Here is a 13759-nt window from a genome sequence, read left to right on the forward strand (position 1 = left end):
CTCTCCTCTGCTAGGTATTACTATTTTTTGTTACTGGTTTTTGCTGCAGTAACTCTCGTTTCAGTCACAGCAAGAAACAAAAACCCAAACAAACAGAAAACCCCTCTGAAAGAGTAGAAAACAAAAGGTTTGACCCAAAAAGGAGGGGAATAGGGAGGGGGCTTGGTTTTGTTTTTTAAATAGGACTGAAGATTAACATTGAAAAATCAGGAGATGATGTCCAACCCTTTTCACAAGGCAAAGCCCTCTGGTATTTCCGCCTCTGTGGTTTTTGTTTTAAATTCGTTTTTCTCTTCTGGGTGCTGATACTTCTCTCCATCCTCATGTTCTTGGTGTTTTATTGTGTTTATATTTTTTGTTTAACTTGGTGTCACTACCTCAGTTTGCCCCCATGTCCCTTACACATAAGCAAAATATTCCTTCAGCGGAGTGAAGAGGTGGCGGATGACTGGCATGCTCCAGGACCGGCCCAGCAGTCTCTGCCTTGCCAGGCGGGTCATGCTGGAGACGTCGGTATAGTGGACAGGGAAGCCAAACACCCTTTCCATTTCAGTGCACCATAAGATGTCCTCTTTCTCATTCATGAAGATGAGGAAATGCTGGTCTTTGCCCTGCTTTATGGAGTTTGACCTGGTAGTAAAGGTCCTCACTTTGCTGAACTTGTCTATTCTGCCGTGTTCCAGACACTCCTGCAGCTCCAGCTTATCGTACACAGTGGATGCCAGTGGCCTGTTCATACCGGGAAGGTGACCCCAGAAGTAGCAGGCCCTGTGTGCAGCTGACACTTCTTTGGCATCAATCATCACAGGGTTGGACTCGAGAAATGGTGAGATGTCCCTCTTGTCACTAACGCCCATGGCCACCACATTCTCAAAGAGCCAGAAGAAGGGGTGGTCATCTCTCTCATTGGGCCGTGCATCATGCAGGAGGCGGTAGAACTCAAAGAAGAGCCGGCCAGTGCCCTCGTAGTGTCCCTTTCAGGCAGGGTTGACGATGAAGAGGTCATTGCAGGGACTGCTCCCAATCACCAGATTGAATGGGCCCACTCCTGGATGTGCTCCTGCGTGACGCTGCGGACGTCCCCGATGTACATGATCTTCCCCTGGTGCCGCACCATGCCCTCTGTAATGGAGTCTTCACTCACCTCTGAGGCAGTGTAGCAGTCCACCTGGATGCCTAGGTCCTTCAGCACCAGGAGCCCAGTAGCGATTCCATCAAAGAGAGACAGCACCCGGATGGTTTCCTCTTCTCATCTGGGACAGGCAGATAAACCTCCGGAGGGTCAAACTCCTGGTTGTGGTTATTGGCGAAGAACATCTGGAGCCCAGACGGCCAGTCTTCCATGCCCAGCCATGTTGTAGGTCAGAATTCCTTCCTCCTAAGGCTGAGTTTGCGGCTGTCTGTTGACCACATTTGGTTTCATTGTCTGTTGATGGACTCTTCAGTGGCTTCCACCCCTGGGTATTTGTGAAAGATGCTGCTGTTGATGTGGGTGCCCAAGTAGCCAGTCAAGTTCCTGCTTCTGCTTCTTTTAGATCTGTGCCCAGAGGTAATGATGCAGGATTGCTTCTGCTTCTAATTTCTGAGGAAGCTTCATCCCATTTTCCACGGCAGCTGCAGCATCCTGAGTGATTTTAGGGGCGAGCCACATCCTGCCTCAGAGGAGGAGGGCGTTTCTGCTGGAGGGCACCATCCCATTGCCTGCAGCTGCTTCTTCCCTTGTTCTGCTACATGAGGGGCGGTGACTTCACCTCAGAGGACTTCCGGTGTCTGGGGACATTTCCGATCAAGACAACAGGAGAAGGGGGTGCTGTTGGCATCTGGGAGGCAGGGAGGGTGCTGCTGAGTGCCCTGGAAAGCACAGGAAACCCTGCTCCTGCTCCCTCCCTCCACTGCCCCAGCAGAGAACCACCCATTCCCTGATGCCAGAGCACAGAGGCTGAGAAACCTCGGTCTCCATCAGGTGGTCCACCCAGTCCAAGCACAGCAAGGCACAAAGCAGATGGCAGTGGCTGTGCCCTCCCAGACCCCACCCTTCTCCTGAAGATCCTGGCATGGCTGAGCTGTGAATGCTCTGCAGGAGGCAGAGTTCAGTCCCAGCCGTGCAGATGCATCTCCCCTGCTTTTCCTCGAAATGGCAGTTTCTCCTGAGCGTACCACAGGTTACATGAGCCTGGGCCAGTCAGTGACCAGCAGGGCACAGAATCGGGCTGGAGCTCAAGGAAAGGCGTCACCTGTCATGGCTCGAGAGCCTTTGCCTTGGCACTACGCATCAGGACCACGTCCAGCTGCAGGTCCTGCAGAGGTCCAGTCGTGAGAGTCCAGTTGCTTCGTTGGCAGGCAGGCCGGTCAGGCCAGGGGATTTGAGGTGCAAACCAGCTGTCCCTAGGTGTAAGTGGCAGGTCTCTCACCACTCTCAGTCACCCACTCACCTATTTATCCATTCAGTGAATACCCAGCTATTCCGCCTGTCAGCACTGGCTGCCCGAAGGGGGCAGGACAGTGAGTGAAATGACTGGGGCCCTGGTCTCCACGCCGAGGTAGGGGACATTCCCGCCTACGGCATCCGCTGCACAGAAAACTCGGAGATGGGCTTGTGATGGAGACTGCGGTCTGGGGAGCCTCGTGCCCTGCCCCACGTCACCTGGGGAGATGCAGGCACCTTACTGAGAAAGGGATGAGGAGCGGAGGCTGGAGGAGGAACCGCCGGGAGAGGGCTGGGGAGGCTGGTGTGTCAGGAGGCCCCAGTCTTGGACAGTGGGAGGTGGACATGCGCTTCCTCCCATTTCTCTTCCTTCTCCTGTCTGCTCCTGGATGTGCGCAAAGGCTGCAAGTGAAGCAGAGGGTCATTCCCGGTGGACGGGCAAGGGGGACCTTGTGGTGCTAAGGGGCTGTGTGGACAGGTGACAGAGGTGAGCTCACCAGAGGACGAACGCCCTGGGAGAGCTGGACCATCCTTCACGCTCCAAGAGAGAAGCTGGCTCCTTCTCCCCCTCCCGTCCCCACTGCCCTGTAGGCAGAGCACAGTGGAGTAAATGACCTTGTTCCCCTCCACCCTACTTGTCTCAGTTAAAAATGTAGACAGCGCCAGGGGCCCAGGGGACCAGACCAGAATAAATTGATTTTGCATGGCTCTGCCAGCCCCAAGAAAAAAGATAAATAAGAGATAATTATGGTTATTAAAGCTAAAAGATTTTTTAAGTAGGGCCAACAGGAAAAGGTGAAAGAATCTGGCGTAGTGCAGCTTGCAGAAAAGGCAGTGGGCACGGAATTGCGGGCCAGGGAGCGAGGGTTACCTGGAAGACACAATGTCGCATTCCCCATCTTCAGAAACAGCAGAGAGGAAATGTGCTGTGACGTGAGTGGAGGCTGGGATTAGACACTAGGAGGGGTTTATGTCAGAGATGCTGTTAGATTCAGGAAGGTGCCTCAGTGAGGTCTGCAGTAGCTTTCCCTGGTTCATGCTAGCAAGAGAGAAGGCGCCTGTGTGTGGAGTGGTTTGGGAGAGGCAGGTTGGGTCCCACTAGCCCTGCAATTTCCCTCCAGCCCATTCCTAGCTCCAGTACTGCGTGAGGTAGCACATTTTTCCATCAGATCAGCAATCCTGAGTTGAGGGTGAGGAGGGAGGAAGGCTCATCCCATGGAAAGGTCTGGAATGGGCTGTGACAGGAGCTTGGCGTTTATCCTGCCTCTGTGGTAATGGCCTTGTTTCCAGTGGGGCCAGTCAACTTCCAGCTTGCAAAACTGACCCCTCTCTGCCTGTGTTTTGCCCGTGGCTTTTGAGACCGCTGGCTCATGGGTGCTGGCAGGCCAGAGGCATCAGCAGACACACTTCTAAGGTGTTCGCACACACTCGCTCTCCTTCCACTTGTGTCTACTTCAGTCCTTCTGCATGGCTTGCACTCCAGCCTCTCCCCACTCCACAGTGCTCCCCACACTCCCTAGCATAGGACCTGCCAAACCAGACTCTAGCCATCCACTGGGAGACGGCTGTGGGATCGGGCCTGCTGTCCCTGCGAGTGACGCTCTGGGCTCTCTGCCTGCCTGCCTGCCAAGGCCAGTGTTCCTTGTCTGCCGCCACCCGTCATTCCTGTGGGAGCAGCTTTGTGCCGTCCCTTGGGTAACTGGCAGGAAGAGGAACGGTGGCCTGAGACATAATGAATTTCCTCGGGGAGTCGTCGTCTGAAAGCGGAGGACCAGGGTGGAAGAGCGCACTTGCGGAAGGCGCACAGTAGCCTTGGCCTGGCCGCCAGGCAGAAGGCTGGACAAGGTGGCCACAGCTCAGCCCTTTCGGCCTGGGGCCACCTGTGGGCCCCCCTTCCCTCTCCCTGAGGCCCTGCTTATTTGTGACCTTGTGTACCGCCTGGCCCAGTCCCCTTGCACCCCAGACACTCTGGGGGTCGATACCTAAAGCCACTGGCAGTTCACACCTCAGGAACTGGTGGCCAGCTGGGAGGAACAGAATGGTTTCCAGATGGGCAAGGACCCAGCAGGGGCCGTGGGCACCTACACGTGCGGTGCTGACCCCCGGGGGCCTCCACAGGGAAGGCATCTGGGAGCAAGTGACGCCCCCCGCCAGGGCGGAGGGGAGGGCCTAGAAGGATCGTGCAAGGACCAGCGTCTCTGTGCCTCAGTGGCACTGTCTCCCTCCCCACCCTCCTGTTCAACACCATGCCAGGTGCGCCCTCTCCTCCAGGGGCTCCTTCCTGTCCATTACTGATGCCTGACTCAGACCTGGGTTTGCCCCTGGCTGTGTCGTCACCAGCCATGCGACCTTGGGCAGGCGATTTCACCTCAGGCTTTGTCTATAAAATGGGCTAAGAGTGCCTGCCTCAAAGATCATCATGGTAGATCACACACACACACACACACACACACACACACACACACACACATTCACATATTTACTTAAACACTGCCTGGTGAATTGTCTAGCACATTAGTCAGCACCCAATGGGCTCTGCCATAATGTGCAAGGGAAGAGCCAGTGGTAAAGCAGGGAGGCCTGGGCCCAACTCCAGCATCTTGGTGGGGTCTCTGAGCCCCAGGCCAGCCCGGGACCGAGGGACCTAACCAGCATCTGCACTGCTTTCAGAGGCTCCATGAGGAGTTGCCGCTCAGCCTGCAGGACCTGGAGGACGTGTTTGGCGCCCTGGATGCTGATGGCAATGGTTTTCTGACCCCAGAGGAGTTCGCTACTGGCTTTAGTAAGTGCTGCTGCGTGCAGGGACTCGGGCGATGGGGTGCCAAGCATTCCTGCCCTCCACTGTTCACCCCCTCCTCTGCTCCCTCAGGCCCCAAGAATGGCAAGGAGGAGGTGCTAGGGCTCAGGAGAGATGGGGAGCAGCAGTGAGATTCTTGCCCTGGTGGACAAAGTGGACAAATCAGTGGGACAACTCACCTCTTTCCAGCCCGAGCCTGCTGAGACTTCAGAGCTGAGGGAGCAGCAATTAGGGAATTCCTAGAAATTCAGAATACAGCATTTGTACTCAGGGTAACCAGCGGGAAGCAGAGCTGAGATCCATGAATAAGACAAAGAACCCAGGGACACCATCAGGTCAGACGACAAGCAGGCTTCCTGCAGAAGTCAGATCCCCTGCCTGGCCTTCAGGATAAGGTTTCTGTGTCCCAGGCAGCGTGAATGTGGAGAAAGTGAGTCTCTCCTGCGAAGAGGAGGGTGCTGGGGGATGGATGACAGCACGGACCACAGCACGGAGCACCAGGCTGCTGGAGACAACAGAGGGAAGGGTCTTAGCGTTTAGAGAAGAAAGCAGCCAGGACCACGAGGGAGCCCTCAGTCCTGTCGAACCTCTTGTCTTTCCCAGGCTTCAGCATCTCTGCAGATTGCTCATGGAAATGCAAACGACAGGCATCTGGGATACGGTGCCCTTGGCTTTGCTGGGGTGTCCCTTTGCTTCCCTCTGGTGAACCTGTAGGTGGCTCCCGCGCATAGGAAGGCTGAGCTCGGCCTGGGTGAGGCTGTGTAATTCAGATCTCTGCTCTGCACCCCAGGCCACTTCTTCTTCAGCCAGAGTAACCTGAGTCAGGAGGATGCAGACAAGCAGGTGGCCCGGCTCCCGGAGGAGAAGGTGTACCAGTCCAGAGGGGATAGGGACCTGGGGAGTGTGGACCAGGATGAGGAAGCCCAGTTCCAGATGCTGATGGACAGACTCGGAGCCCAGATGGTGCTGGAGGAGTAAGTGTGCTGGCCAGTGTGGGCCCCAGCCCGGGAGGACCTGCTCAGTGCCCCATCAGCAGCTCCTGCTTGCCAAGCCTGCGTGCCGGCTCCGTGCGCGGTGCTGAAGAAAGGACCCTGCTTTCTACCACTTGCCCTGTGCTGCGCCTGTCATGTGTCAGACTGCTTTGCATTTCAGTTTTTCCGTTGGCAAACACTCCTCTCTTCTCTCCCATCCTTCCTCTTCCTCACTCCCTCCTGTGCATTATCCTCACAGACCGCAGGGCTGGCTGTCCTCTGCGGCTGCCCCCACATCAGAGCTGTGCCCTCCTCAGGCTTCACAGTTCCTTCTCCCCCACAGCTTCCTGGTGCCATCAGCTCAGAGCGCTCCTACCTGAGGCGGAGCTGGCCCAGTTTCCAGGCTCCAGGGCACAGTGCATCCAGCTCCCATCAGGCTGTGCCAGGCAGAGGACCCTCGGGCAGAAGCCTGTGCACAGCGTGTCAGGCAGAACAGCTGGGAAATTAACCAGTTTTACCAGCCTGCTTCTTGGCTCAGTGGCTCAGCTGAACTTTTTAGATGGCTGAACTTCAAATTAAACAGTATCCCTTTGTTCCCCCCAAAAGTGATTTGGAGTACAGAGACGCATGACCTCAAGCCCTGACATTTAGTCAAGTAATAAAATAAAGCAAAATAGTAAAGTGTGATGTCTCTGCTGGTAGAGACAAGATGGTGGGCCTTGACAGCATGCAGCACTTTACTCCCCTCTGCCTGTGTCTTCATCCCAGTCTGGCCCTAGGGTGGATCTGAGGTTGTGTGCAGGCTGAGAATAACCTCACCATCGGAGCGGATGTTTCCTGAGCTCCGGAGGAGGACCATGGTGGAAAGTGATGCAGAGAGGGCCACACAGGAGCCTGCACACGATACACAGGCCAGGCTCTGCCTCTGTCAGCAAATAGTCTGGTAGAAAAGTATGCCGGGCAAGAAGGGAGCCTGGACGAGCTCTGGTGGGAGGCGCTCGCAGACGTCACCGTGCAGAGCAGCCGCCGCCGTGCTGCTTCAGAGGGCTGTGCAGGGTGCAGGGGCACAGGTGGCTGTTGGGGGCCGCTCACTGCTCAGATACCTGACTCGTCTCCAGTAGGACAAATGGCAGACACAGTGATGCTTCCGGGGGTGCCCCCTGCTAGGGACGGGAGCAGAGAGGCCAGTGCAGTGGGTGGGCCAGGCCACTGGCATGAAAGAGAAGGCCTTGATCCTCAGCCTCTCTGGCAGGGATTTCAAGCCAGAACTCGCCAGCTGCTGCTCCCAGGACCCGTGCACAGGCCTGTGCAGAACTGACCAACATGGGCGATCCAGAAAGTGAAGGCTTTGGGGAGGTTTGGGGAGGAGGCTGTAAGAGCAGATTACAGAGGTGGTGGCCGGACTTTCCCCCTCACTGATGTGGCCTCACGCTTGGCCAGAGATCCCAGATGAGGGCAAGAGAAGAGTCTTTAGAAGAGTGAAGAGCTCAGGGGTCCAGAGACTGCTCATTAGCATGGCTCATGTGCTGCTCTGGAAGAAGAGAGATGGAGTGGCTGACTTCTCAGTGTCCTTTGTAGCCTGCACTCCTGCACCCTTCTGAGACAGTGACCCTAGTGTGTCCAAAAGCTGTAGACTGAACATCTGCACTCCCACTTTCTTGGTGGTCTGATTGGCTGAGTGATTTGTCAGGTTAGTGGGCTTTGGGTTATTTTTCATCAAAAGTTGAAAGGTTTGGCTCTTCTCCAGAAATCTGGGAAGAGCTGATATGACCAGACGTGGCAGGGGTGGACAGCGACCTACCCTAGTAAGATGGACCTTCAGTTCATGATGCATGCACATCACGAATGCATGTCCCAGTCCATTTGGGCTGCTGTAATGAACTCCCATTGATGGGGTACCTTCTACATGGTAGAAGTTGTTTCCTCATGGTTCTGGAAGCTGGGAAGTCTGCCGCTTTGGTATGTAGTGAGATCATGCTTCCTGGTTCACAAACAGCTGTCTTCTCCATGTCTGTTCTTAGGGGGGAAAAGGTGAACTCAGGCCTCTTGTACAAGGGTGCTAATCCTCCTCAGGAGGGCTCTGGCTTCACGACCTACCCACCTCTTCACACCCTCATCTTGTGGGCCAGGCTTCCCACATGTGAATTGCCGTGGGGTGTAAGCATTCAGACCACAGGAGGGAGCAACTGCCATAGGGACGGGGTCATTGGGGTCCCTGAGACCTTTAATCTCCAAGCCTTTTGTGGTACTTACGTGGCACAGCCCACTCCACGGAAGACACTAACAGCGTGTTGAGGGAAATGGAACTCCCCCTAGGAAACAGAGGTTGCCTTCTTCCCCTTCTCTTGTCTCCCAGATTCCTGATGTCATTCAGTATAGTACTAGGGTTAACAGATGGCAACCTGCACTTGTTGGGTGGATGCATGGTCAGATGGATGGATGGATGGATGGATGGATGGATGGACTGATGGATGGGCTCATTGAGTAGGTGGATGTTCGGGTAGGATGACACCAAGAAAGGATGGAAGCGAAGGAGTGAGGGCAAGAGGGAGGGAGGAGGCAGGAGGGGCTAGATGATCAGATACTAACCACAGTTGGATTCGTTTCTCAGTGGGCTTCTTTTCTGCTGAGTACAGAGAGTAATATCTGCCTCAAGAGCACTGTAGAGTGCCCCTATCCAATATTGCTGTCAAGCAGAGTTTCTGAAATGCAGCACTTGTTACATAAGCAGGAAGGAGTTTATTCTTCATCTTGAGGGGCCCAGGCCATAGCTACTCTCAGATCGTATCTGTCTGAGAATTCAGTGGGGGAAAAATCAGGTTTATGTATGACTTATCTTGGTCACTGGTGTAGATTTCCAGGTTGGGGCAGGGAGAGCCGATCCCTGACTATGGCTGCAGGCGCAGGATGGAGACCTCGGTCTCTGCTGTTCTGCAGCTGCCCATGCCTGTCCCTAAGGGTCACTTCTGGACCTGACACTCTGTGTCTTATCTCCACTTCCCTCCAAGTCCTCCATCTTCCCCTTGTCTCAGCACTGAGGGCCAGCCTTCTTTGGGCGACCGCTCTCACCCTTAGCTTGCAGTCTTTGTCCTTGCCCGCCCTGGCTCCCGGCTTCCTGGCCTCTTCTTCATGTTGTGACATGCTTGTTCTGAGATGCTGTGGGTGCCTCCTTGTGCGAGCTCAGCACCTCCAGCACTCCTGGAGGGACTCAGAGAACAGAAGAGTTGGGAGGCTCGTGTGGGAGCCATTGGTTCCAAGAGCAACTGTGCCCTGTGCGTGCCTGGGTCCTCATCTGTGATGGGGTAACTGCTCCTATAGCTCCTGAGGACCAGTGGGCTGACGTGCATGAAGCAGCTCACATGCAGCAAGCCCCTGACTAACGACAGCCACTGTTGTGCTCGTGGTGCTCGAGGCGACACTGTTTCTGCCTGTTCACCTCCCACAGTAACGGCTCTCTTCTCTCCCAGTGAAAGTGACATCAAGCAGCTCTGGCTGCAGCTGAAGAAGGATGAACCTCACCTGCTGTCCAACTTTGAAGATTTCCTGACCAGGATCTTCTCCCAGCTCCAAGAAGCCCACGAGGAGAAGCATGAACTAGAATGTGCCCTAAAAAAGTGGGTAACCTGTCTCAGCGGCTGTGTGTGCCTCTGTGCAAACCCAAAAACAGTTTCTCTTAGTCTCCCTCTGAACACTTCGTGAGGCCTTCTTGTCACTGTCTGCTGGGGGCGGGGGGGCTGTGGCTCTCACTGTCTACTCTGAAGCCAGTCACGTGGACTAAGCATTCTCTGTTTGTTAGGTGCTGTTCTGAGTACTGTATATACACTGGCTCATTCAGGGGTAGGAACAATCTACTATTGCCCATATTTTACAGATGAGGAAGTCATGGCACAGAAACACACAGCTTCTCAGTGGCAGAGCTGTCAGAGCCTGGTGACCAGGAGCAGGAAGCCCTGCACTCTGGGCCTCCCCCAACTCCAGATGGGCTCTTACTCTGCCCAGGGCCCTCCTGCCTCTGCCCTCCCAGGTGCCCTCTCCTGCTGTGATCTCACCATGGCCTCCACAGGCGCTCTGGGAGGAGCTGCTGCAGAACCTGACCATGTCAGCACAGGCAGGTGTACCCCAAGATTAGGGCAAGCCCACAGACCCCCATCCCCCCATGGGGGCTACCATGGGGTCATGCACTGCACTGGCTCCCCTCCACCCAACGTGCAGCACCCGGTGAGCTCGCAATTTTAGAGCATGGATGGCGTTGGTGAAAGGAGGGGAGCCCCAAACCCAGGGCTGCGTAGGACAGAGCTTGGAAGCCCACTGAGGGCCAGCATGCTCCACCATGGCACTGCCATACACTGGTGCCCAGGCATGGGGATTTGTGCATGTACTGCCGTGGTGGCGAACCTACGGCAGGAGAAACGCAGCGAGCTATTGCACCATTGAAGCTCTAAAGGACTTGCCATCACTGCACCTTAGGAAGCCCCAGGGAGTCCACCCTGCACACTTTGCAGACCACCTGCCCCTCTGCAAATGCCTCCAGCAAAACCTGCTTCTGAGCAGCTGTGTTTTGGAGCCACGCTGAGATGGCTGAGAGGAGGCCGCCAGCCCCCACTGAAAAGGAGGAGGCTGCCCGTGCTTGCTGGGGGGGATTCTCAGCGTGCTGCTCTGAGCCTGGGGTCCTTGTCATCCTGTGGCTCCCCACAGCAACCCTAAAAATAACTTGTGGCAGGTAGATGTGTGTCTGGGAGAAAGGAACCCGAGGGCTCCGCGTTCTGGGGGAGTTGCGGCCAGCAGTGCTGGAGGTTGCCCTGTGGCTGTCAGGAGAAGCCCGGGGTGGAGAAGAGAGCATGAGGGGAACTCCGGTGTGCAGCTTTGCCAAGCGAGTGCGGAGTCAGGTGGACCTGCATTCTGCTGTTTGAACCTTGGGTCTGCTGCTACTGGCTGCACAGCTCGAGCCGAGTTACTTCAGCGCTGAGCCTCAGCTTCCTTGTCTGCCATGCCAGAGTTCTGAGCAGTACATGTGACCATACATTGCTCACATAGGAGTAATCTGTGGGTGTCAAAGGCATGGGGATTGTCTTAACCAGTGCCTTTGCTGGTTATGGAGGGTTTATCTAGCCCACACAGAAAGCTTGAGTCCAGACACAGAGAGGTAAGGTTAAAGCTCCTTCTGTCATTCTGGACAGCAGGGTGCAGAAGTGTGTGCAGCCTCTCGGGCCTCACCGGCCCCTGCCTGCATTTTGACAAGACCCCGGGAGCTTTGTCTTTAACACTGGATGTTAACCAGACATCCAGGCACGGCTGGGAGCCAGGAGCCCTGGACAGGGAGTGGCCCTGCTCGAGTCTCAGCTCGGCCTCTTTGAGCCTTGGCTTTGGTCTCTATGGTGAGAAGCTAGATTGTTGCTGACCTGGTGGAGTTGCAGCAGAGCCGGTGGCCCCACTCGGGGGGGAGGGAGCTCTAGCTCTCTAAGGAGGGGCTGCATGCGGCAGGTAGGTGGCTACCAGCCCTCAAAGCGCTTTCTGCCTGCCACGGACAGGGGGACAGGCCCCGGGGCTGCAGAGCCCTTGTGCTGACAACATCTGAGCGCAGCAGGAAGCGCCTCGCCCTCATTTAGTAATTGCTTTAAAAGTTCTTGAGATGAAAGTCAAGGCCACCCGGTTCTCTTGTGGAACTATCACAGCTGAGCTTCGGCCCTTTATGCCTGTTCCCAGCGGGCATCCCTGCCTCAAGTCAGCCCATTGAGCCAGCTCCTGGCTGTGGACCCAGCTGAGGTCTCTCCTGGTCTCATTCCAGGGGAAATTTCTGGGCACAGAACCAGAGAACTGCACGTGGTGGAGGGCAGAGCCCTGGAGGAGGGGACAGACAGGCCACTTACGAGCTGTATGACCTCAGAAAACTCACTTTACCTCTCTATGCCTCCGCTTTTTTTGTTGACCACACAAGTGACTGGGACTGGTGTTTCTCAGACTTAGTGTTTGTGACTCGCCAGAGGAAACACATTTTACTTTGCAATCCCTGCACCTCTATCGTGTTTGTGTGTGTATGTAACTGAAAGATTTCGTGAAGTGCTATTAGCCCGTATTACACGTGACACACTCTGATATTTTCGATTAGCTTCTCTTTTATTCTGTCTTTAAAAAGATTGTTCACACCTTGCTGTTGGGACAGAAGCTCTGTCAGGCCACCTATAGCTCAGAACTCAAACAGGAGACTGGACATCCCTGTTGGAATATAGATTCCGCATTAGCCATTGAATATGTGGATGAGATTCTTTGCAGGTGACGCAGGGGGACGTGAAGTGGTTCTCAGACACCTTGCAGAAGTGAGCTAGGAGGTTTGAGCTTGTTTGGAGGAGCACACCAGACTCAGGAGAGGACTCTGCCGTGGCTGATGATCACACCTACCCGGCACAGCTCAGACCCAGAGTTCTTCGTGAGGGGCCCGAGCCCCACGGTATGAAAAGTCAGATGGTATTGCCATGGCCAGCGAGGCCTCTTCCCCCCACCCCTTCAGCAGACTGCACCCCCTGTTCTGCCTCCAGAGAAAATGACACCCAATCTGCTGCATGGCGGGGATATGGCTCCCTGTCCCCAGCTCCAGGGTTGAGCCATGGGCTCACGGTCACAGGGTTGCTGCAGTGAGTGAAGAAGGCCCCCAGCTTCCTGCTCAGCTTCCCCCAGCTCCCAAGGGCGAGGCAGGTGCCCGCAGGGACCGTGGGGCTGGGGAACCATCTTCCCAGCAGATGGCAGAGTCCCATCCCCACCGGAGACAAGCAGGGCCTTCCTTGACTCATGGCCACGGACTGCTAGAAAGTGCATGTTGGAGCCTGGAGATGTCCTAGGAGCGTGCAGCCTCAGCCTCATGCAAGCCCATGACCTCATCTCACCAAGACATCTGGTGCTGTGTGTGGACTTGAGAAGCAGAGGCTGGGAGGCTGGGAGCAGAGGTTGAGGGTATCAGATTTGGGGTCCTAATGCCGGGTACCGTGTTGGCCGAGGTGTGTCCAGTGGGAGGCGCCACAGTCCCATGGCATGAGGTAGAGGACAGAGCCACATGCAAGAACCTGGGGTACAGCACGGAGCCTCTGCTAACGTTCCAAGTGAGGTCTGTTCCTTCCGTGCCCCACTTCTCTCTGGGTGTGGGAATTCGACTGCAACTGAGCCACACTCCTCTGCCTTCTCCACACAGACATTCAGAGCTCTGTCCCTCTTAGCATGAGGGCTGGAGATGGTTTAGACAGTAGGGAGAACTTCCAACCCTCAGAATTTCTTTGTCATGGAAAGCATTCTCTGCATTTACCCTTTTTTGGGGGGAAAAAAAGCTTTAAATCTACAGAGGCCACAGAAAGATCCTGTCGGGAGCAGCAGGAGATTCAGACCTCTGCACAGATTTTCTCAGGGACAATGGGCTCCCACCCCAGGGGCCCGGTTTTCTTAGTCTTGGGTGGGAGTTTGTATCAGGATAAGGATAAATTCCCTCGTGTCTGGGGAGAGCTCTGAGCGCTCCAGACATAAAGTACTTTCAAGACCAGACAGCAGCCATGGCTCAGCTCCACCATCTGCAGCTCGGTAGCC

The 13759-nt window shown here is 55.4% G+C and overlaps 1 protein-coding gene across 1 annotated transcript in view; it reads left to right on the plus strand.

The window, feature by feature from the left end:
- Positions 1–13759, plus strand: part of Cracr2a (calcium release activated channel regulator 2A) — a 77324-nt gene that overhangs the window by 7472 nt on the left and 56093 nt on the right. The window contains exons 2-4 of the mRNA XM_087214205.1: positions 5096–5207; positions 6013–6196; positions 9661–9807. Coding sequence (XP_087070331.1) covers positions 5096–5207; positions 6013–6196; positions 9661–9807 — 443 coding nt within the window. The remainder of the gene's footprint in view (positions 1–5095; positions 5208–6012; positions 6197–9660; positions 9808–13759) is intronic.

Source organism: Heterocephalus glaber, unplaced genomic scaffold, assembly GCF_053883595.1.
Source record: "Heterocephalus glaber isolate CG9 unplaced genomic scaffold, H.glaber_assembly_v1.0 deba00001444, whole genome shotgun sequence".
NCBI classification, from domain to species: domain Eukaryota; kingdom Metazoa; phylum Chordata; class Mammalia; order Rodentia; family Bathyergidae; genus Heterocephalus; species Heterocephalus glaber.